The 23,359-nt window shown below is 47.9% G+C and overlaps 1 protein-coding gene across 2 annotated transcripts in view; it reads right to left on the reverse strand.

The window, feature by feature from the left end:
- B4GALNT3 (beta-1,4-N-acetyl-galactosaminyltransferase 3) overlaps positions 1 to 19,046 on the reverse strand; it is a 98,527-nt gene extending 79,481 nt beyond the window's left edge. For both annotated transcript variants that reach the window (XR_012155903.2, XM_073320751.2), the window contains exon 1: positions 18,775 to 19,046. Coding sequence is in view for 1 of the 2 variants with exons in the window: in XM_073320751.2 (XP_073176852.2) it covers positions 18,775 to 18,916 (142 nt within the window). In the remaining variant the exon portion in view is untranslated. The remainder of the gene's footprint in view (positions 1 to 18,774) is intronic.
- Between the last annotated feature and the right edge of the window lie 4,313 nt (positions 19,047 to 23,359).

The raw sequence follows: 23,359 nt of genomic DNA on the forward strand, positions 1-23,359 counted from the left end.
CTGCCAGTGGGTGCTGAGAACCAACCATTTTTTTCCATGGATGCTCCAGGCCTGGAGCACCCACGGAGTCAGTGCCTATGGGTAGCAGTGGGCTTTCTGATAGCCTAGATTATGAGAACTCTGGGACATGTACTGCCTTTGTGCTATTTATTTGTACAGTGTCTTGCACCATGGAGCAGTACAGTGCTCCTGCGACAGAACTAGTAACCAGTAATAATGTGTGTTATGTTGGCTACATGCAGGACGTGAGGATAGGGATGAGGCTGGTTTTCAAAATGTCAAAACTTAATTATGGCTTCTCAGACGTTTAGACACTTGTTTTTTTAACTACAACATTCTTCTGATGCTTAAGTGACTTATAGCAACAACCGTATCTCTGTTAGCAAAGACTTCACCTAGAACTGTGAAAGTACCCAAAAGCCTTTGGGCACTGGCACACCTGCCAGCATCTAAAAGGTACAGACTGAGACATTTGGGATGACAGACAGGCAGACACCTTGTAACTTTAGCTAAAAAGATTAGACAGAAGGTATGTTTACACTGCAGTTAGAGGTAAATTGCAGCATGTGTATACATACCCCAGGCAGCTTTAATCGAGCTAGTTCGGGTGCCAATAGCTGTGAAGCTGTGGCAACATGGGCTCATCAACTAAGTAAGTACCCATGCTTCTGGGTGGGCTTGTACAGCCCATGAGGCTGCGGCTTAACTACTATTGGTATCGGAGCTTGCTAGATTCATGCTAGCTCGGGTATATCTACGTGTGCTGCCATCACAACTACAACTGCAGTGCTGACCTACCCTAAGAGACTCTTTGAGAGGGTAGACTGGGGAAATGAGGAACATTATGCTAAAAATAGTGGGGATGGTCTCCCCTAAATTGGGATTCTGGGAATGGATGGCAATAGGCATTAACAAAACATCATCATTATGGTTACAGCCCTGTGCCTGGGGAGGTATGAACATTTCATTCAGTTACACCATTATCTGGAGCACCACTTACAATCTTTGATAAGGAGAGGCCCAGGGTTGGGATAGCAAAGGGCAGTCAGGGCTGACGTGCATTGGGAGGGCTCCGTGGGAGCTCAGATCTGACTTATCAGAGGGTGCTGAAGAACAGAAGTGAGACTTGCTGGCAGAGCAGTGGAAGGGCCAAGACTACAACAACTAGAAATGCTGTAAACTGGGGTCCTATCTCGATGCACAACCAGGATGCGTTTTTCAGTCCCATGAGCTCAATCAAGTTAGCCTAAACATGATTGAAAAGCCCCACATAGATGCAGCCTAACATATCAGAAGTCATGTTAGCAGGCTGAGTTGTAGCGGGGGGGGGGGGGGGAATCTTGTGTATGAGGGATAGGGAAAGGGGCGGGGCAGGACTGAAATAACGTGGGGTGCTGCAGGTCAGGAGTGAGGTGCTTTGGCAGAGCTCGGAAGAGTCCCTGGGCTGGAATCTCTGGAGGTGACAGCAATTCAGGATTGAAGTGCACAGGGAAAGCTGTGTGAGAAGCAGGGAGGCTGGGTGCTGGAGGTAAGCACTGAGGTGCACAGTCAGAAAGATGTAAGGGAAATTTGCAAATTCCATGCTCACATCTTAATTTTGTTAATGTCCTTCATTTCCATTAGCATTAATACTTGCCCTCCAAAGAAACCAGGAAATGAAAAATATTGGAACAGAAAATGAGTTGTACAATGTGCATTGCCTGGCAGAACTGAGCAGTGTCTGTAGTGTGCAAGTCTTTCAGGGGCAACGGCATGTACAGGGGAACAGCATGCATGTGTGGGAATTCTGTGGATCCAGTAATGTGTAGGTACGTGCATGTGTGAGGAGGGGTATGCATGTGGTGTCTGTCTGAGTGAATGGCAAGAAATGTGTAGGGAGATAGACAGTGTAGTAGGGAGTGTGTCTGTGTTCTGGGAAAGAATGTGGAGGAACACTTGGCAGTATGTAGGTAGAAATATGGTATGTATTCAATAGTAAACCCAGGAACGTAGTGTGCAGAAGGGAGGAGGGGCAGTCTGTATGTGGGAGAGGTGGAATTGCTCTGTGTATTGGCATTGGGTGTGTTTCTATGTGTTAATGTGAATGTTTATAAGGGAATGGGGGTGGGTGGATGTGGTTGTATATGGGAAGGGGTGCACTGTGTGGGCAGTGTGTGTATACTGCAGTGTGTTGGGATAGCATGTGTGTGGTGCATGGATGTGGGTACAGGAATGTGTAGGGAAATAGTAGCATACACACCTATAGTGTGTGCGCACACGATTCCCTAGGACCCCATGGCTGGGCCACAGCAGCACCAGCAGGGACCCCTACAAGCCACTTTTTGTTTTGAATTAACTCTTTCACCTCTGTTGTCCTCACTGATCAGTAGCTCCCACAACAGGATCTCTTGGCACCACAATTATGGTAGGAAGGGGAAAAGGCAGCAAGTGAGGTCCTATTATAAACATTCTTTAGTGTTGGTTTTTCCTCTCTTATCTCAATGACAGAACCAGATGAAAACCAGTCGCCCCCCCCCAACCCGTCCCAACAGGAGGATGCAGCCTCCTTCCCTCGCTCCTGGTGATGTAATACAGTTTCTAAGTCTGCTTTCAAAAAATCATAGGCTGTGATTTAATATTAACCTTGGGAAGTCTCACAGGGTGTAATTAGGGCACGGTGCACATCCGGTCCACAGAGAAACTATCACCGACTATCAGGCACATTAGGGAGGAGTGACATCCAGCCAAGCAGACAGGAAACACGTGGCCCTTGATTCTGGCACAATGCACCAGACAGTGCTAGCAGGTGGCTTACACATAACAGTGCCTCTTAACAAACTGCCAGATCCCTCACCCCCACTCCACACCCAGGGGATTCTGTACTCAGTGGAGTGACGGAAGATCATGCTGAATCTAAGCAAGATGTTCATTGCCAGCCATCTCCAAAGCCCTTCTGTGCACAGGCCCAGCCTGTGTAACACCTTTCCTCCTCCCTCAGTGATGTGCTACACGAGGAAATGCAGACCAAAACTGTGTCGTCACAGCCACTGGGAATGGTAACAGTGGCCTGTAAGATATGTGTTCCACAGCTCCTCCACTAGGAATGACAGGTTCTTGGGTGCTTGGGCTCACTTTCAGACAGGCATTGGTTATAATTGCTTTGGAAGTGTTACGAACTTGGGCATATTGGAACAGAAGACAGGTACAAAGATCATGTAGGTGGGACACTCTTCGTCCGTCCCCTCAACACAATGCAAAGTTGTGGTGCAGCATTTTCCTTTTAAGGTTTCTTTATTTTATTTTTGCGATATTCACCAGCTGCTTCTTGGTGTCATTTCTGGTCTGAACAGCCATACACACACACCCGAATGCTCACACAGACGTGACACACAAGTGCAGAGACACCAACACAAAGTCATGCACAGGGAAACAGCTACAGAAAAACGTGCACACACGTTTATTCACAATCGTACCAACACACACACAGACATGCACACATATGGAAAAAAACATATCTAACTTCCTTGCTAACCTCTTCCTGATTTCATTCCCCCTCCTCTTTTTTTGTTCAAACACATCCAGCCTGACGCTCTCCATGAAGCACTGCCAAGTTTAACAGCTGTGGTAATACTCACCTTGACTATCCTCACCAGCAGGCTTCATAGCTAGAGTGATGCAAGCAGCCCCATGCACCCTTTGCACAAGAGAGTCCCCTGTTACCACTTAACCAGTACCAAAGACTGTAAGCTATTTTTGCACTGACTTATGTCACTCAGCAGTAAACAGACACACATGGACTCAAACCTAGCAATAGCTACAGGTTCCAGGAAGTAGCAGCTCTGGGTCAACCTGATCATGAAATGCTCTGAGAAAGCTGCAGCACATTAGCAGGTTTAAACCACTTCTCTCCTGTCGGGTTGATCTGAGGATAATGAGCAATCTTAACATCTACAGATCCAAAGGAAGAGATCTCAGTGGGGAATTCAGGAGATTGGCCCAAAGGGCAGGATCACCTTCGAGAATTCAAATACCTGGCTGGAGAGAGGGTGAAGCAGGATAATGTTACAGTGGGATTAAACAGACTGGTTTAATGCCTTAGTTCAGTGGTGCCCAACCTTATTACACAGGAAGGCCATATAAACCTAAGCACTATCTTCTGTGGGCCAGACAGATTCTACATATTTTAATAAGATATAAAGTCACCTATGCTGATTTATATTTTAAGTTCAGATTGTTTCATATGTATTTTGATAGGTTGTTTCTCTGTACAGTATTGTGTATTTACACACTTATGTAAACTAAAATGATATAAGCTTGATGACAAAACGCTAATGATTCAGCCATTAATATATTGTCTTGAAGCAGGCTGCGGGCCTTATACAATTCTCTGGTGGGCTGGGCTGTAGGTTGGGCACCCCTGCCTTAGTTGATAGGGTCCAGCTAAATGTATTTGTCCAGCAGACACAGGTAGTCTTGATTTTCTTCCAAGTGAAGTCTTGTAGGGGGCAGTTCAGTACCAGCCTGAGGGTACCAGCATATCTGAGTGCAGCAGGGGCAGGTAACCTGAGTTTCCAGTTCATGATAAGTTACCTATTAAACTTTGCCATCCAGCTCTTTAAACTTCCCATCAATTCTGACAACAGCAATGCAAATGAAATCTCAAGTGTCAGCTAATGGACTGCAGAGTGAGAAAGCGATTCCCACCAGCCCTCAACCATCTACATACAGCCTTCTTCACTTGGCCAAATTCATTATCAGGATTTGGGGGGATTTTTTATTTTTTTTTGCCTTCCTCTGAAACATCAGGCACTGGTCACTTGCAGGTGGCAGAACACCGACTTCATGGAACTATGCTCTCCTCCACTGTGGCTGATCTTACTGGATGTTCCCATGCACTGTGGTTTGGACCCATTCCTAATAAAAAAGCAAGGCTAATGGATCTATACTGGAGTGGTGTTGCTTTGATCAGGGTCCCCTCCCCCAGAAAGCACAAATTGTGTCTTTCTTTTTTCATGTTAAAAATAGCCTGATGGCCCCAAACCAGCCACTTCTTCTTTGGCCTCTGGCAAAGAAAAGGAAAGGGAAGCCAGAGACCCACTTGAAAGTTTGATTTTCTTATTTAACTGGAATGAAAATTACAGAGCGGTGCAGCTGGGAGGGAGGTGTCCTTGTTCAGAGCAGCTGTGCACATGGTTGACATGACATCAAGGGGGGAAGCTGTTGCTCCCTTAGTTCCTTCTTCTCTTGGAGCCCTCTCTCCCCACAGAAAACGGTCAGCTTTAGTCCCCAGCTAATTTTATTGTAACAGCTAATGAAAAGGAGACCAAACAAGGGGCTCCCACACATCTGTGTATGTCCTACCAGGGGGATTAAGGTGGCTGCATCACAGCTAGGTGGCCAGATGCCCAGACACTCCAACTTCATCCATCCCATCTGCCCTGGCTTCTCAGTTGATAATAGGGAAAGTGGGATTTTGCCTCCATTTCAGTGCAAGTTGTTGTCTGGCAACCACTCCTGGGCCTGCGATCAGGCCTTTCTTTGTTTTTACTGCCTTTCTGATTGTAGTCCTTCCCTCTCTGAGGCTCAGATTCCTTCGTGCTGGGCCTTTGTGTACTGCCTGTTGGCATCCCTGTTAAACTATCTGTACCCAATGGAATATGGACATTCTATATCTTTTAGCTACCCCAGCCTATGGCCTCAGCTGTCTGCTGCTGAACGGCCTCATTACCTTCTCCCCATAACATGGCTCCACCTTCCTACCCTCTCCATTTTATGCAGCCCCAGCTCTCACAACCTGACACCCGTTGGACTCAGCTCTTGTTGTGGTGTTATGTGACAGGGAGAGCAGAAGTTTTCCTTCTACCTTCTCTGTACCATTCATTGTTTGATACACTTTTATCACATACCCTCTTATTTGACTCCTTTCCGAGGTAAACTATCCCAGTCTTTTCAATCTCTCTTCATATGAGGGTTTCCAGGCCCCTCATCATTACTGTTGCCCCTCTCTGAGCCGCCTCTAATTCTGCAATATCCTCTTTGAGATGGGGTGACCAGTGCTGTACATGGCATACCAGGAGACTGCACCACTGATTTATACAAAGACATTATATTATTCTCTGTATTGATCTCCATCCCATCTGTAGGCATCCTAACATCTGGTTTGCTTTTTTGATCACAGCTGAATGTTGAACCAAGGTCTTCATTGAGCTGTCCTGAGTGAGACCCACATCCCTTTCCTGAGCTCATATAGTTAATTTAGAACATTCTAAGGCAGGGGTGGGCAAACTATGGCCTTGGGGCCGCATCCAGCCTGTCAGACATTTTATTCCAGCCCTTGAGCTCCCGCTGGGGAGCGGGATCTGGGACTCGAGCTCCAGCCAGGGAGTAGGGACTTGTCCCACTCCATGCATGCTGTGGCTCCACGTGGCTCCTGGAAGCAACAGCATGTCCCCCGTCTGGCTCCTACGCGTAGGGGCAGGCAGGGGCTCTGCATGCTGCCCCTGCCTGGCTGCGCCTCCATGTAGGAGCTGGAGGGGGGACACGCCGCTGCTTCTGGGAGCTGCCCGGAGCCTGCACCTCTGACCCCTTTCTGCACCCCAACCTCCTGCCTGAGCTCTGATCCCCCTCCAAACCCCTCAGTCCCAGCGCAGAGCACCCTCCTGCATCCCCAACCCCTCATACCCAGCCCCACCCTAGAGCCCTCACCCCCTGCCCCAGCACGGAGACCCCTCTCACACCCTGAACTCCTCATTTCTGGCCCCAACCCAGAGCCTGCACCCCCAGCTGGAGCCCTCACCCCCTCCCGCACCCAAGCCCCCAATTTTGTGATCATTCATGGTCCGCCATACAATTTCCATACCCAGATGTGGTCCTTGGGCCAAAAAGTTTGCCACCTGTTCTAAGGTGTAGGAGTAGTTTAATTTTTTACTGCAATGTGCACTACTGTGCATTTATCGACACCAAACTTAATTTGCCATCAGGCTGCCCATTCACCTGGCTTGACTGGGTCCCTCTGAAGTTCACAGTCCATTCCAAAACTGTCCAGAGAGAGGACAAAGATGAGACACTGATCAGCTCTTTAAAGGTTGAATTCTTCTCCTCCACCCTCTCTTCTCCTCTGGAGGTTACAATGCAGGCAAGTTCCGTGAGTGGGAAGCCATGAGACATTCGAGTGTGACCCCTGGCTGCCTCACTGGGTTTTGTTGTAGTAATGCACATATCAGCAGAGCAGGTTGCGTAATAAAAGCAGAACAGGTGAGTGCTAGGGCAGCAAGGCTAGCAGTGGCACAAAGGCAGGACAGGCTGGGTCTAGCATAAAAGACAGCAACAATACAGCCTGTTCCAAAACTCCTACTGAAGTCAACTGGAGCCCATATAAGGCTTCACATCTATACATATTAAAGCACTTCACAAAGATGAGTAAAGCAGCAGCATCAATTTTACAAACTAGGTTAACTGAGGCACAGTCAGAACAAGTGACCATTTAGGCAGCTAAATATTAGGGGCAGTAAAATCTTTGGTAGCTGGTTAGTGTGGGGCTGGGAGGGGGTGTGGATACATGCCCATTTTCCTAAGGCAACAAAACCCCAGCTCTGCCCATCAGTGAACCTCTCCTTAAATATGCAGAGATGCCTGCATCAAAGAGAGAAACAGAGACTGAAGGAAGAATAGGTCTGAGAAGGAGGGTTTCCTACGATGCCCTAGGACTGCACCTGCACTGCCCCAACCCAGCTGGGACTCCCTAGGTTTTCCTCTGAGGCATCTCATCTCCCTGAGTGTGACACTTCCGTTTCTAATCTCTTTGATTTTTGAAAAGCAAGGGACTCTGGGCTCTCTTCAGGGAGATTTAATACCATTCTCCTCTCTGACCCAGCCAAGCCTGGAAAGACAGACACAGCTCTTGGCAAGAAACGTCGGATCTAAATTTAGCCTGCAGCTCTCCACCCAGGCAGCTCAAATGCTTTGGAAGGCTGGGCAATGGTGAGGTAATGACCGGGAGATTCTTTCTTTAGGCAGCCCACATGGCCATACACTGCCAGCTAAATATAAACCTGGTGAACGGAACAACTTGTGCTGGTTCTGGATGAAGCAGCTCCCATTGAACGTCTCACAAGGAGGGAGAAAGACCAATTTCAGCTTCCAGGGAACCAGGGTTCTGGACACAGGGAGACATCACTAGTGATACTCAGTCCCCATCAGAGCACAGGCCTGCCTTTGCCTCTTGGACTGTCAGGCCTCTTTCACGAGCATATGTGGTCTAAATCTTTATCGAAAGATCAAGGCCCAATACCTTGGAATCCAGCACACAATTCAAAGCAAATATAGTCGCTGGAACATCACATAGTTCATAAGGCATGAGTGAGAACGGGCCTCACTACCTCCACTCCCCATCCCTTTCCACAGTGTTACATCTGGCGGGAAAAGCACAGCTGATAAAAAGCTGAAGCAAAAAGCATACTACCAGGATGCAGCTTTTCTTGCACCACTCCTGCTTCACAACTGCCTGAGCTTGTACGTGCAACGTGGTATGATACCAATGCTACTGTAACATGTGGCTCAATGCAAACTCCATGCCCAGATAAACTCTCAATGAGACATTAGCATTCACCTGACACAGAAAGAAGGAATCAGGCTGTTGCAGCACTACGGCCCAGGTGCAATGTGCCTCTGAGTAATCACAGCCCAACCTGACTCACCAAGGCAGGAGAGAGTGGCCTGGGAAAATGTACTGTGCAAAAGTCTTGGCATCTCTGCACATGCCAGTCATACACGTCATGGGTAAACAAATGGGGCTTTACAACAGTCACTTTGTAATAATCCTATATAACATTTGTATGGCACCTTCACCCCAGAGGGATCCCCAAACCCTTTACAAACTATGGGCCTCATCCCAAGAATGCTAAGCACTTGCACCTCACATTGACTGCAGTGGGAGGCACAGACTCTCAGGATCAGACCCTGCATATACACAGGAATCCCATCACAACTGAAATGAAGTGGAAGGGAAACAGCTAGGCAAACATATAACTTGCAGCACCCCACAGAGCAGTGGTGAGGAGGTATTTTGGCCCACGACAGATAATCATAGGCAGTGTTAGTCCAACATCCCCCACAAGGCCCTGACAACATGCCTTATGACTGACCTGAAGGAACCATCAGCAAGGAACAAGAGAGAAGATCAGTCTTGGTGGACTTAGCTTCTCTGCTGAGTATGCCAATAAAGAAACCAATTATAATGGTGGTTCTTGTGATGTGGACACACATTCATTAGGGTCAACTTCACCCAGGCCATTAAGCCACCAACAGATGATAATGACTTTTGCTCATTCCCACCCTCACCTGGAGTTAAATGGATGATGTAGAAGAGAAAGTCTCCATAACCCATTAGCAATATCCAGAGCCATCTAGTGTTCTAGGGAACTGGATTCCTGGAAAAGTTTGTGTTTGTGGCTATATGGAAGAATATCTCCTAGGGCCTTCAAAAGCATAGGAACATCACAGGCAAACCTGGAAGTGAGGACATTTTTCTGCTGCTAGCACCTTCCATGAGGCAATCATTTTGAAGGTTTTACCTTTTAGTTTGCTTTTCCCTTTGGGTTATAGTTTATATTCAATGCGTACAAGAAAAGTACGTGCAGCCACAAGTCAGCGAGTCTCTGCCTATGAGCATTGCATCACCCTGCATGCAAATAATCATGCACAACAGTACAACTGTATGTGTAATGTGTGTGCCCATGAACCTCTGTATGTAAATCTACTCAGAAAGATCCCTCTGTGTTTCTGGACACACTTGTTTCTCAGTGTGCTTGGGCACAGTGTTAGGGGGCTTATTCCTTCACCCACTTACTTCCCTGGTCCTTCTCGCATGAACAGAGAGCAACAATACCCGAAGTCCAAAGGTGCAAACAATTCGATGTTTATTGGGGTGAACTTCCAGCAAGCATGATTCCAGTTTCCTTCCTTAGTATCCTCCTTCCCAGCTCTGACACCACAGAGCCTTACACCTGTGTCCCTGTTCCCATTCCTACCCTTAGCCAAACATGATTCCAACTTCCTTACTCCCATTCCCTGTTCCCATTTCCCCCTTTAGCAAAACATGATTCCAATTTTCTTACCCCCATTCCCTGTTCCCATCTCCCTCTTTAGCAAAACATGATTGTAATTTCCTTACCCCCATTCCCTGTTCCCATCTCCCTCCCCCCCCACACCCACCCACCCACACCCACTCACTTCCTCATTGACTACAGATTATATAGTAAAACTTGAGTTCTGCTTAGCTATACCTTAACCAATCATTTTCCTGAAATTTAACTAACCAATCCTAACATATTGTAACATGATTATGTAACTGTTGGGAACACTGGGGCATGGCCACTAGGTAACTCGAGGGGATGGCTGGCTATATGAATACTTGGGGCAGCTTGCTATTAAATAAGTATGCTAAAAAAAAAAATGTATAAAAGCCTGTGTAACTTCCTGCTCTGTTGTGCAGGATTTAAAATTTTATTCTCCCTGTACCTTTTTGCAGCTGCAAATAAACTTTTCTGCTTCTCCACCCCGTTGTAATTATTGAGTACAGCACATCGGGTAACAAACCAACTCAAGCTGTTGTTCAGCCTCTCGGCACTGGATGCCGGCAACATAACCAATTATATCCCACCACCTTAATTAGTTTACACCCAGCAAAATTAATTATACAGCAGACAGGAACAATCACAGAACCAGAGAGATTATACAGACAAACAATAGCAAAGTGGGAACTATAATGACAAGACAATACAGAAGTGAGGATTTCACATCCCAGCTATTGATAAGTGAGTTTTTGCCAGACAGGATGCTATCAAACTAAGTTTCCTTTTACATTTTCTAGGCACTTCCCTTTCTCTGGAAGTGATAGGAACTATCAGGACAGGATTGTATTCCTAACAGCCCAATAGCACCTTATTTCAATGTGACTAGTTTGGAATGTGAGGATGTGACCATTCACTTCCCAGTTTATGGCTGCCTCTGCTGCTTAGCCAAAGGCCTTAGCTAAGAACAGGGCCTCAGACTGTCACAGTAAGAGAAGGCCCTTACACCAGCAGACAGTGATTTTGATTCTTTCTTTTATACCTCTATAATTAGCCAAGTGATAAGAATACACCTAAATTCTTAGAGTATAGGCCTTTACAGACAGGCCTGAATATCTATATCCTAACACACAGCAGCTAGAGAGAAAGGATGACACACCTGAACAAATCAGGGTTGGTTTCAAGGAAACAGCCTCAGGCTGCACCCAGCTTGCTGCTTCCCTTGTACACAAATGCACACACACCTGCCAGTACTACGTCCAGATTCTGAGCAATTCAGAGCCCACCCCCAGGAAAGAGAAAAGGGCCTGCTCTGGGGAGGTATGGAGGGGAGCTAGGAGTTGAATGCTGGGAGAAGGAAAGACGGTCCTGCCAAAAAAGGCCCATGGCCCTTTAAAAGGGGTATTATTAGCTAATTTGTCTGGTTTCTTCTGAGCCCTCCTCATTCTCCACCTCAGACACTGGGACTATGCACTATTGTGTTAGGAGAGCTGCTGTGCTAGACTCTGGAAACCAGACAGAATCATTTGTTGCTCAGCCCGCCACAAACAAGACAGAAAGACAATGCACTCCCAGCATCGTTTTATACATAAAGAAATGAGGAGGAACAGAGAAGAGTGGGAGGGACAGGTTTAGGAAGGGCCTCTGGTTACCGTGTTCCAACCAGTGACACCCTCCCAGCAATCTAATCTAATCCAATCCTCCTCCACACAGAGTCTTGATTACTTACTGTGTCATTCACCTCTGCAACAAGGAAATTCAGTGCTTGTTGGGACTGTTTGTACTTTTTAGAGCCTCATGAGACACCTCTGCCTCTGCTGCAGAATGTATCACAGTCTATGCAAGAACAGCTGATCTTTTCAAAATCCCTAACCTCTGAATTTCATGGGGTCCAAGGATTGCTTTTCACTTTGTTCACTACCTCTTAGGTGTTAACGTAAGGAGTGCAGCTCTCATTCCTCTACTAAAAGCAGAGGGAAAGCTCCCCTGCTGCTCCTGGCTTGGAATCTGCTCCCTTGACATTTTCCCTCCACCTTAGCTGGTGACATGAGGATTTGTCAGGCAAGGGAATGTGAAATGAAAGCAGCAGGAGCTGGTGCCTGACAGGGCAGTTCCTACAGTTTCCAGGCTTTCTACCAGGGGATGATACAGAAACAGCATCTGATGGGACAAGCTGTGGTGACCCAGCCACAAGCCCTCTATCCACCTCCCTGCCATGAAGTCAATGGTATTGTGTGCGAGTATAATTCAGAGCAGATAATTTGGCTTCCAGTGTTCTATTGAGAGAGGGCTTCAATTTCCAAAACGGACAGTTCAGCACCTTTCCCGAACAATACAGTCCATTTAGAAAAAACAAAGCTACTCTATCTCTAGCACTCAAGCTGGAGGAGGCACCTGACTGCAAAGCTTTTCCACTAACAGTCCCTCACCGAAGAGTTTAACTCCTGTCAATGGCAGGGGGTAAACAAACTGTCTATGACTCCTCAGAGGGTCACTTTACTGCCTGCGGCAGCTTGTTTCAAATGATGACAACCAAACCCTGCGTGAGAAGAACTGCCCATCACTGACCACTGCTTTGCTTTCCCTATGTTGTTTGCAGCTCATGCCAGTTTCCTTGTTTTTCCTCACTTGATTGTCAACATGTTCATTTAAGGATCCTAAAAATCCCAATCAGACAAACAAGTTATTTTACTACTGCCAATGAGAGGTCACATTCCTATCAGTCAGACTTCCAGGCAATAAGCGATAGCTTGGAAAATGAAATGTGATCAGAAATTAACAATTTAATTGAACTGAAATCTGGGGGGAGGGTGTGTGAGTTGATTGCTGATTGGAGCATCTCTCTCAAAGCAGTGGACTCAGTCCTTCAAGGATGATGGTCCATGCTCTAATTTGCTACTCTGATGCATTCCCTTCATTCACAGAAAGTCTCCCCCCTCCACTAGAAAATAGCCCAAACCAATCACCTCAGTCCAAACATCTGATCCAGACTGTGTGTTCTGAATCTGAACTCTGTGGCTTAGGTTCATCTCTGTTTCCAACCGTTCTCTCTAAGGGTATGTCTACACTACAAAATTAGGTCAATTTTAGAGAAGTCATTTTTTAGAATTCGATTTTATATAGTCGATTGCATATGTCCACACTAAGCGCATTAAGTCGGCAGAGTGCGTCCTCACTACCGTGGCTAGCATTGACTTATGGAGCGGTGCACTGTGGGTAGCTATCCCACAGTTCCTGCAGTCTCCACTGCCCATTAGAATTCTGGGTTAAGTTCCCAATGCCTGATGGGGCAAAAACATTGTCGCGGGTGGTTTTGGGTACATGTCGTCAGTCGTCCCACCCTCCATGAAAGTAACGGAAGACAATCGTTTTGCGCCTTTTTTTCCCTGGGTTATCTGTGCAGGTGTCATACCACAGCAAGCATGGAGCCCACTCAGCTCACCGTCACCGCTGCTGTTGCAGCAGACAGTGCAGTAGGACTGGTAGCTGACCTCACTGGACATGTAGCTTGGACAGGGGTTCTAGCAACGTCTTCCCTGCCCAGCTCCTAGCAACCTCCAGGGCATGGTGTACGGCTCCACCGCTTCCGCTGCAACTCTGCTCTCCTGCTCTTTTGAGAGCTGGAGGCTTCTGCCACAGGCTGCTCTCCCGGCCGGTAGCATAGCACAGTCACACCTACCCCAGCCTACCCCTTGCTCCCATGGCTCATGAAGTCTGGACAGTAGTAAGAAGCAGTTCAACTATAGGCTGAGCAAGTGCAGAATGATGGTAGAATGTGCCTTGGACGTTTAAAAGCACACTGGTGCTGTTTGCTGACTAGGTCAGCCCTCAGCGCAACCAACATTCCCGTTGTTATTGCTGCTTGCTGTGTGCTCCATAATATCGGTGAGGGTAAGGGGGAGATGTTTATGGCTGGGTGGGAGGTTGAGGCAAATCACATGGAGTCTGATTTTGAGCAGCCAGACACCAGGGCGATTAGAAGAGTGCAGGTAGGGGCCCTGCACATCAGAGAGGCTTTGAAAACCAGTTTCATGACTGTCCAGGCTTCGGTGTGACAGTTGTGTGTGTTTCTCCTTGATGCAAACCCACCCCCTGTGTCGATTTTAATTCCCTGTAAGCCAACCACCCTCCCGCCTTCGAAATAAAGCAACTATTGTTTTGAAACCATGCATTCTTTCTTTTTTTTTAATTAATAAAGAGAGAGATAATGGACAAGGTAGCCTGGGTGGGGTGTGGGAGGAGGGAAGGACAAGGCCACATTGCTTATTGTGCCACACTAAAAATCAAACTGTTTGAATGACAGCCTTCTGTTGCTTGGGCCATCCTCTGGAGTGGAGTGGTTGGGTGCCCGGAGCCTCTTTCCCCTCCCCCCACCCCCGCATTCTTGGGCGTCTGGGGAGGAAGCTATGGAACATGGGGAGGAGGGTAGGCAGTTATACAGTGGATGCAGTGGGAGTCTGTGCTCTTGTTGGCTTTCCTGCAGCTCCAACAGACACTTCATGATGTCCGTTTGCTCCCCCATTAGCCTCAGCATCGCATCCTGACTCCGCTCTTCGCACTCACTTAATTTTTTCCTGGCCTCTGCCGCTGAATGCGTCCATGCATTAAGCTGTGCCCTATCAGTGCAGGAGGACTGCATGAGCTCAGAAAACATGTCATTGCGAGTGCGTTTTTTTCACCTTCTAATCTGCGATAACCTCAGGAACAGAGATGATCGGGGGAGCGTAGAAACATTCTACGCTCTACAATTCTGGGGAGACTGCACGGTCATCTGTGCTGCTGAGTTCGCCACGCTGATCAAACAGGAAATGAAATTCAAAAGTTCCCGGGGCTTTTCCTGTGCACCTGGCTAGTGCATCAGAGTTCAAAGTGCTGTCCAGAGCAGTCACAATGGAGCACTCTGGGATAGCTCCCGGAGGCCAATACCATCGATTTGCGTCCACACTACCCCAAATTCGACCCAGCAAGGTTGATCTTAGTGCTACTCCCCTCGTTGGGGAGGAGTACAGAAGTCGATTTTAAGAGCCCTTTAGGTCAACGGAACGGGGTTGGTTGTGTGGATGCAGTCATTTTTAAATCGACCTAATGCGGCTAAATTCGACCTAACCCCGTAGTATAGACCAGGGCTCAGTTTATACTCAAATGGACATATGGAACCAGATCCTCAGGTGTAAACCAATGTAGATCCATTGAAGTCAATGGACACTGATTTACACCAGCTGAGGATTGACCTTTGCAGTGTATATTTTTAGGACCTAATTCTCATCTCACTAAGACTCATTTACACTTGTTTAAATCTGAGTTTGGTGGAGATACTCATGTGAGAGGAGGATCAGGGCCTTAGTTTCTATATTTCTACTTGTAAGGTCCATACCATTGTGAGGCCATTTGACAACGTCTCCCCTCACCCTACAAAAATGTTGTGGGGGAACATACTTGGAAGGAAATGGGATGACTTCAGCCTTGCTCTGCGAAATGAATTCTGATGGCTGGAACAGCAGTGCAGCACTGTGGCATGCTCATAAATTGAACTCTGTTCTGTGAGTAGTGGAAATGGGGGGAATGGAGTGTTTCTGGTGACTCCAGATTGGCCTGGGGGGTGAGCTCACTTCTTTGGAAAATATTCCATGGTCATAAAGGAAATATCAGCTGGGCCTCAACACATAGGCTATTCCATAAGCACCATCTAGAGACAGTTGAGAGAACTCAGTCACAAACCTAGGAATGGAAATGCTGATCTACTGTAGGCCCCCTTCCAACCCTAACAATTCTAGGAGTCTCTGCTACTGAAGGAGAGAGTCTAAGCTCTCTTGCCTGGAAAGTTACTGAAACCTGTGGGTTTTAAAACAACAAACACGGAGGCTGTTGCATCAGAAAAGTTGCTAAGATAAATGCTGACTGGTACTCTGTTGTGCCTTGCAGCAGGTCTTTCCACCTGGGAGACTGGAAAGGAAGGAGATCCAAAAACAAAAGAGAAGAATGAATTGATCTGAAAACCTCCCTTCTCCTCCAGCTGTTGAGGTCTCAGAAAAGACCACCACAATGGAGTCAAAACCAAAGCTGCCTTTGCCCCAACAGGTGGAACTTCTACAGAGCTGTAACAGCCCAAGGGAAACAAACACTATTTGTTTTTCATTCCTACCTTTGATTTCTTTTCAAACAAAACAGGTCTTTGTAGGTAATGAGGTAGGAGGGAGAGTCACAGATTAACTTTGTTACTGTTGGCAGTTAATATGGTCCTCCCCACCATGCCAGGAAAATAGGACTCTAGATTACTAAGGTGTTGAGGGAGACTGAGCTCTCTGAGCACTCCTTGTATATGCACATTTGCTCTTCCCCTGCTGCACTGCAGCCTCGTGCCATCTATCTATCTGTTTATTCATTCTAGGGTTTTAAAAGTAGTATCTGATCACCTTCCACATAAAACCAAGAGCAAGGTCCCTAGCAGGCTTCCTGGAGTCTCCAGCAGGTCTCCCTTTTTAGGGACCAAATGCTGTTTGTTGCTTAAGTAACCTGTTTTGTGTTTTGTAGAGATGTTATTAGATTTCCTTATTTTTTGGGAGGGTGGAGGGGGAGAGGCTTGTAGGGGTGACAGTGTTGTGAGTGCCTTTCTTAAGATGGAAAGGTTTTCACCTGGCACAAGGACTTTTCCCATGTGCTAGTGCAATTCATACCTGCAGGAGCAGAGGAGGAAACAACACAAATCACAATGAGGTTTACTTGCTCACTGTCCTTGTCTCTCTTTACTTTCTTGCTCTTGCCGCTTGTGCCTTCAAACCACCATCTCATCACTGCTAGTATGAAAGCTTTTTCTTTGGCGGCTCCTGACATCTGAAACAACCTTTGCCTTATGACTCTATTTCGAAATATCTCAAAATATCCCATTTTGAACTCTTTGTCCATGTCTCATAATTCCACCATTCCTCCATCATTTAGGAGTTTGCATTCAAGGGATACAGTTTTAGGCACTTGATGGATAGATTGTATGGAAGATATTATACAAAGTAAAATTGTATTACACTCTATTTCCATTTTCTGCAGTAAACAAACAAACCACAATGAATGCCCCTAGTTGTAAAAGCTATCCATAGCAGTCCATAGCTGCAGGTCAGTTTAAATCAACAGGATTGACTACGGAGCTATCATAGCTAGGAGGATTAAACCTCTGTCATTCTTAAAAGCAGCAGTTCAACAAAAAAATTATTATTTTGCTCAAGAGAACAGAATTGCTCTATAACAGGTGGGCCTAGTGTAAAGCCCAGATCCCGCAATGAACTCTGTGAAGGTGGACATCTGTGCCATCATGGAGCTTATTGTTGGCTCAGGTTTTGGTTTTCAGAATTTAGGCCCCAACATCCTTGTCTCTTAAAACTAACAATCAAACGATTTAAGATGTGTGTGAGAGGTGGGATGCTTAAAAGCATTAATGTTCCTGTAATTTAAAAAAATCCAATCATGGAAATAGTTGTTTTCAGATAAACACCTGCGATAGCAGCATTTCCCAAACTTTTGAAAGCTCAGTCCTCTTCAGACAAATGAAACAAACTGCACCTGCTTACAACCCAGACTGGTTGTTAAAGGCCTCCCCAAAACAATCAATGACTCAGAACAGCCTATGTAAATCTTCAAAATATATTTTTTACAAAATCTCCATTTTAACAGGCTTTGATGAACAGTGACATAGTTAACATGACTGACATTTAAAGTACCAGGGCACCTGAGTTAGCACCCACCAAAATGAAGGAACAGGACAACTCACACCACAGAGTTATTGTTCCAAGTTCTTTGCAAACTCAGGTGAACATCGCTGAATGGGTTACACTTCGGTCACATTTTGAAAGTGTTGTTTGCATCAGAACAGCTAGAGGCTTACACTTTTTAAAAATGAAAGCTAAGACTCTGGAGAGCATTGCAAAGCCTGTCTGCAACCAACTGTCTAATCCTTTATGCCTATGCCACACTCTGGGAAACACCATATTGTATTAGGAACCAATGCTTTTGCAGACTGGAGAACCTGAAAATAAAATTGACTATAAACAAATGGGAAACTGACTTCTTTGATTTTCATGGCCAAATGGGGAAGAAATGCAAATAGGGAAGAAAGAAAGATCAGAAAACAGTGATTGTAAATGGAATCTTTACCATCCTCCAGTTTCCTAATCTGTGTTATTAATACAGTGAAGGGGATGTGTTTGTTTAGAATACATGATTAGTCTGATAGTGTCCCACATTTATGATAAGTAGGAGGGTCCTTGATCTGTTTACAGGTGTTCTCCATAGGGCAGCAGTACCGGGCAGAGGGAAGGAAGGGCCAAAAAGCAGGAAAGACATGAGATTCCCCATCCACGTCAAAAAGCAAACGAAAATGCTGCGCCCCAGCACCCTTCCCTTTTCCTCCCCACCCCGCCCCAGCCTCTGGCGGGCAGAGTCCGAGCTAGGCAGGGAAGAGCCGACCGAGCGATTCCCCCTTTCCGTGAGCAGCGATACCACCCGCCGGCGCTGGGAGGTAGCAGCCCGCCCGTGCCCCCCGTCCTGATGAGCGCAGGGCTCTGCCCCGCAGCTCTGCCCTCGCCCCGTTCCGCTGGACGAAGCCGTGCCGCGAGCTGCGGTGGGGCCACATGGCGGAGGGGCAGGATCAGGGCTCCTCTCCTGGGCCGGGAAGGCTCCGCACCCCGGCAGGTCCCGCGGTCCCAGCCTTGCCCGCCTCGCCCCCGGGGAGACTCACTGTGGTTCAGGGGGTGCCCGCTGGCCTCCGCCGACGCCACCAGCTCCAGGTAGGCGGCCCAGAGCCCCACGATCAGCACCCCGAGGGCCAGCAGCAGCCGGAACCGCCTCCGTAGCACCTTCCCCAGCGGGCGGCTCCTCATCCCGCTGCTCAGGTCGCTCCGTGCCAGCCCCGCGCGGGGCTCCGGGACATGCTGTGCCCCCGGGGGGGGGGAACCCCCGCCCCAGCCTTCACCTGCTCGCCCCACAATCTCTAGGCTCTGCCCCACAGACTCCCTGCTATCCCCGGCTCCCCCTCCCGCTCTGCTCCCTTCGGGCTCCCCCTCCCGGCTCTGCTCCCTTCGGGCTCCCCCCTCGGGCTCCCCGCTGCCCCCTCCCGGCTCGGCTCCCCTCGGGCTCCCCGCTGCCCCCTCCCGGCTCTGCTCCCTTCGGGCTCCCCCTCCCGGATCGGCTCCCCTCGGGCTCCCCGCTTCCCCCTCCTGGCTCTGCTCGCTCCCTGGCTCTTTCCTGCCCCTTGCCCTCTCAGGCGCTGGTGCCCGACTCCCTGGCCCTCTCTGCAAGCGCGGCCGCTGAGCCCGGCTTCCCTGTCTGCTCGCGCTCTGCAGCCCCAGGCACCCCCCTCTCTCCAGGGGCGGGATCTCAAAGGGCCGAACTCCAGCCTCCTTCTCCAGTTACCACGGCTCTTCTCGCCTGCCTCTCTCGCGCCGCGCCTGGCCCTGCCGGTGGCTCAGGCGGGGGAGCCCTGGGCGCCAGCTGGCCCGCGCGAGCGACGTTCGCCGTCCTGCCCGCAGCCCCCGACGGGCTTTCCCTGGGGCCTGGCAACCTGGGGGGAGGGGATCCCGCTATGTGTCCTGCCCTGCGGGGGGGAAGGACGGGGGGCCTGTCCCAGACACCGGAGAAGGCTATAAAAGCCTTGGGGAATCCTCTCCCCGAGAAGGTTTTGGCTAATCATTGCCCTTTGGTGCAATGTGGTCCTTTCTCTGAGAGGCGGGAGGGAGAAGGATGTTCTTGGGGACAACCAGGCCAGGGGCTACCAGAGGGGAATGTGCTCCCAGAAGGCATCCTCTGCTCGTCCCTCCCCCTCATTTGCCCCCTCAGATCAGCAATGGAGGTTCCTTAGAGTATGCCGGGGGGCATCTCCCACTCTTTGGAGTCCTATGTGGCCTGATTTTTTAGGGGTCCTAACCACCCACAAAGCTCCTATTATTGAATTCAGGGAGCTACAGGTGCCCAGCACCTATGAAATTTTGCAAATCAGGCCACTGCAGAATGATCTTTACCCAGTGCTGTTGGGTGGCTGCAGTAGCACATTTAAGCCTCAGTTTTGCTACCCAATTTCAAATGTTACTTTTGCCCACTCTGTTCAAACGGACATGGCTAGCTAAGATCCTAGGGTCCTGGCAGTTTATTTGATGGCTGGAATCCCCAGCACCAGCCACTTACCCATAAAGTGCTGTGGACAGTCTCATCTGGTCAGTGAAGCTCATTCAGGTGTGAGGATCTCTGAGAGAGCAGCTTTTGTCGACTATGGAGAACTTGTGACACGCTGTACCTCAGGGGAACACCCTGCACCCCCATGTTCATCCTTATGTGATTGTGTGGTATCCAGTGCAAAGTTTGTCATGCTGGGTGTCTTTGAAAGGCTCATGATGCACTGAGCATTGTTGTTATAGTAATGTTATAGGTTGTAATTTCATGTATATAGTTGTGAGGCTGAAAATGTGTCCTCATGGCTTAAAACAAGCTCAGGCAAAAACTCTCCAGGAGCAGAGGGGCAGTTCATACCTCATCAGGGCAGGTATGGGACAAACCCAGCCCAGCCTCACAGAAACAAAGGACACCGGCCTCGGCAGCAACAAAGGGCTTGGCTACACTTGCAGATGTAGAGCGCTGGGAGTTAAACCAGCCTTCGGAGACCGCAGCAGGGAAAACGCTGCTGTGTGTTTACACTGTCAGCTGCAAGCGCACTGGCATGGCCACATTAGCAGCTCTTGCAACACCACAAAGAGCAGTGGATTGTGGCAGCTATCACAGTGTGCAAGCGCTGCAATGTGCTTTTCAAATGGGGGAGGCGGTGGAGTGACAGGGAGTGTGTTGTGTGTGTGTGGGAGGAGAGACAGTGTGTTTTGTGGGACTGAGAGTGTGTCAGCATGCTGTCTTGTAAGTTCAGACAGCAGCAGACCTCCCTCCCTCCCCCTCTCACACACACTCACAACAGCAGCATTCCACACTAATGGCTTGCTTTGTCCGGGAGCAGATAAGCATGCTGGCTGTCAGAAATGGAGCTTTCAAAACAATGAGAAGAGTGGCCTCTTGACTTCAGGGGATTATGGGATGTTTCCTGAGGCCAATCACAGAGCAGTAAGGCAACAGCTTGTCCACACTGATGCCAGGGCATTTCAGCCAGGGCGCAGCAAGTTTTATACTTCTCGTGGAGGTGGATTATCAGGAGCACTCCAGCTGCAGAGTCCAGGCGCTCGACGTACCTTGCCAGTGTGGACACATTGGGAGTTAGGGCGCTCGGGGCTGCTTTAATGCGCTCTAACTTGCGAGTGTAGCCAAGCCCAAAGGATCTGTTGGGCTCTTGAGGGAGTCACCTCGCTTTCCTCGGTCAGGTTGGGACTACGATGAGGTAATGCTCACCTGACTCTGAAGTGGGGAGGTAGGCAAAGCCAAGAGGGAAGAAAGAACCTGATAAAAAGGAGAGATGTGTGCCATGCTCTTCCTCTCTTTTCCATCTCCATCTACAGACACTACCACCAAGTGACTGAAGCAATGATCAAAGGGGAGAGCCTGGCTGAAGGGCAACCAGCCAGCTTGTGGTGAGAAGCTTTGTAAGTTTGTAAGGGCACTGAAAGTATTAAGATCAGCTTAGAATGCATTTTGCTTTTATTTCATTTGACCAAATCTGACTTGTTGTGCTTTGACTTATAATCACTTAAAATCTATCTTTTATAGTTAATAAATCTGTTTGTTTATTCTACCTGAAGCAGTGCATTTGGTTTGAAGCATGACAGAGATTCCCCTTGGATAGCAAGCCTGGTACATATAAATTTCTTTGTTAAATTGACGAACTCATATAAGCTTGCAGCGTCCAGCGGGCATAACTAGACACTGCAAGATGGAGGTTCCTAGGGTTGTGTCTGGGACTGGAGATATTGGCTAGTGTCATTTGGTTGCGCAATCCAAGCAGCGGCTGGCCAAAAGTGCTCACTCACATAGCTAGAAGCAACTTACATGCTAGAGGCTGTTCATGAACAGCCCGGGAGTGGGGATTCTCACAGCAGAGCAGGGTAAGGCTGGCTCTTGGAGTGACCTAGCAGATCACCGGTCCAAATAATACCAGGGGAACGTCACAGAACTATACCAAAATTGTCAGATAATCACAAACCCTTTGTAATTATTTTTAGAACCAGTAGAAAAATGTTTGTAAATTTCCCTGGTGTAGACATGGGTTGAGTGTGAAGAGTCAAGCTGGCCACACAACAGTCATATTAGCTGAATCCATTTTTATAGTAGTTTCAGTCTAACATGGGTTTAAGATGCTCCTCAGGAGGGACGAGGCTAGTGGCATGTAACCATGTTTCAAAAGTTGTTTTCTAAAATGGACTGCACCTCATTTTACCTGGTCCATGCCAATCAGAAAAGTGTCCTTTGTATTGCATTCACACCTACAGACCCCAGCCAGGGATTGGAGCCCTGTTTGTTCTTGGCACAGTACACACATAATTAACCTGTGTTAGATTGAAAATCATTTTAAAAATGGGTTCAACTAACGTTGACATTGGGGGGCACAGGAGGCCTCTAACTTCTTTGTGTGGTGTTCTGCCTGAGTGGGAGGACAGGAGAGATGAAACTTGCTTTTTGTTTAGCTTCAGGCAAAGTGCCGGGGCCCTGCAGGGAGCACGATGGAGCATGCAAATTAAATGGCTAAGATCACACTGAAAAAAGAAATGCCCTTTCTTTTTAAAATCATTGTAGAGCCCCAAAGCCGTTCCTTTACAGCAATTTAGGGAAACAAGAGATGGCTTCACACCCTAGTGTTGCTTGGCTACTACAGCAGAAAGAATGAGGGGGGGAAGGGGTTATCTGCTCAGATTATTTTGGGATTGATTTGCCCTGAGTTATGATTGCATTTAAGCAATAAAATGATGTCAGAGGCCCTCTGTCTATTATTAGTTATTTAGCACAGATGATGTACTTGGTGCAGGACAGTACACAAAAATAAAGACAGCTGCTGCCCCCAAAGAGCTTGGAATTTAAAAGGCAGACATAGAAGACAGGACGCACTGGAAAATCTAGAAGGGGCTGCGGGGGGCAGGGAGGAAGATTAATTATATTTAATTATAAACCCATTTCTTATGAACAACAGGTCTGTGAGTGCCTTGTGACGTTATAAAAGGAGTTTCTCTTCCTCTCTCTCCTTATCCAGAGGGCTTTTACTGTGGGAGATTTACATCAAGCAAAGAGTTTTATATTTTGTTCTGGAGGTGGAGAGAATTGAAGTGGTTCTGATCTCATTTGGAAAGGAATTCTGTGGGCTGACAATAAAAGCTTGGTCTCCTGTGCTTCCAAATCTCACCCTT

This window comes from Lepidochelys kempii, chromosome 1, assembly GCF_965140285.1.
Source record: "Lepidochelys kempii isolate rLepKem1 chromosome 1, rLepKem1.hap1, whole genome shotgun sequence".
Taxonomy (NCBI): domain Eukaryota; kingdom Metazoa; phylum Chordata; order Testudines; family Cheloniidae; genus Lepidochelys; species Lepidochelys kempii.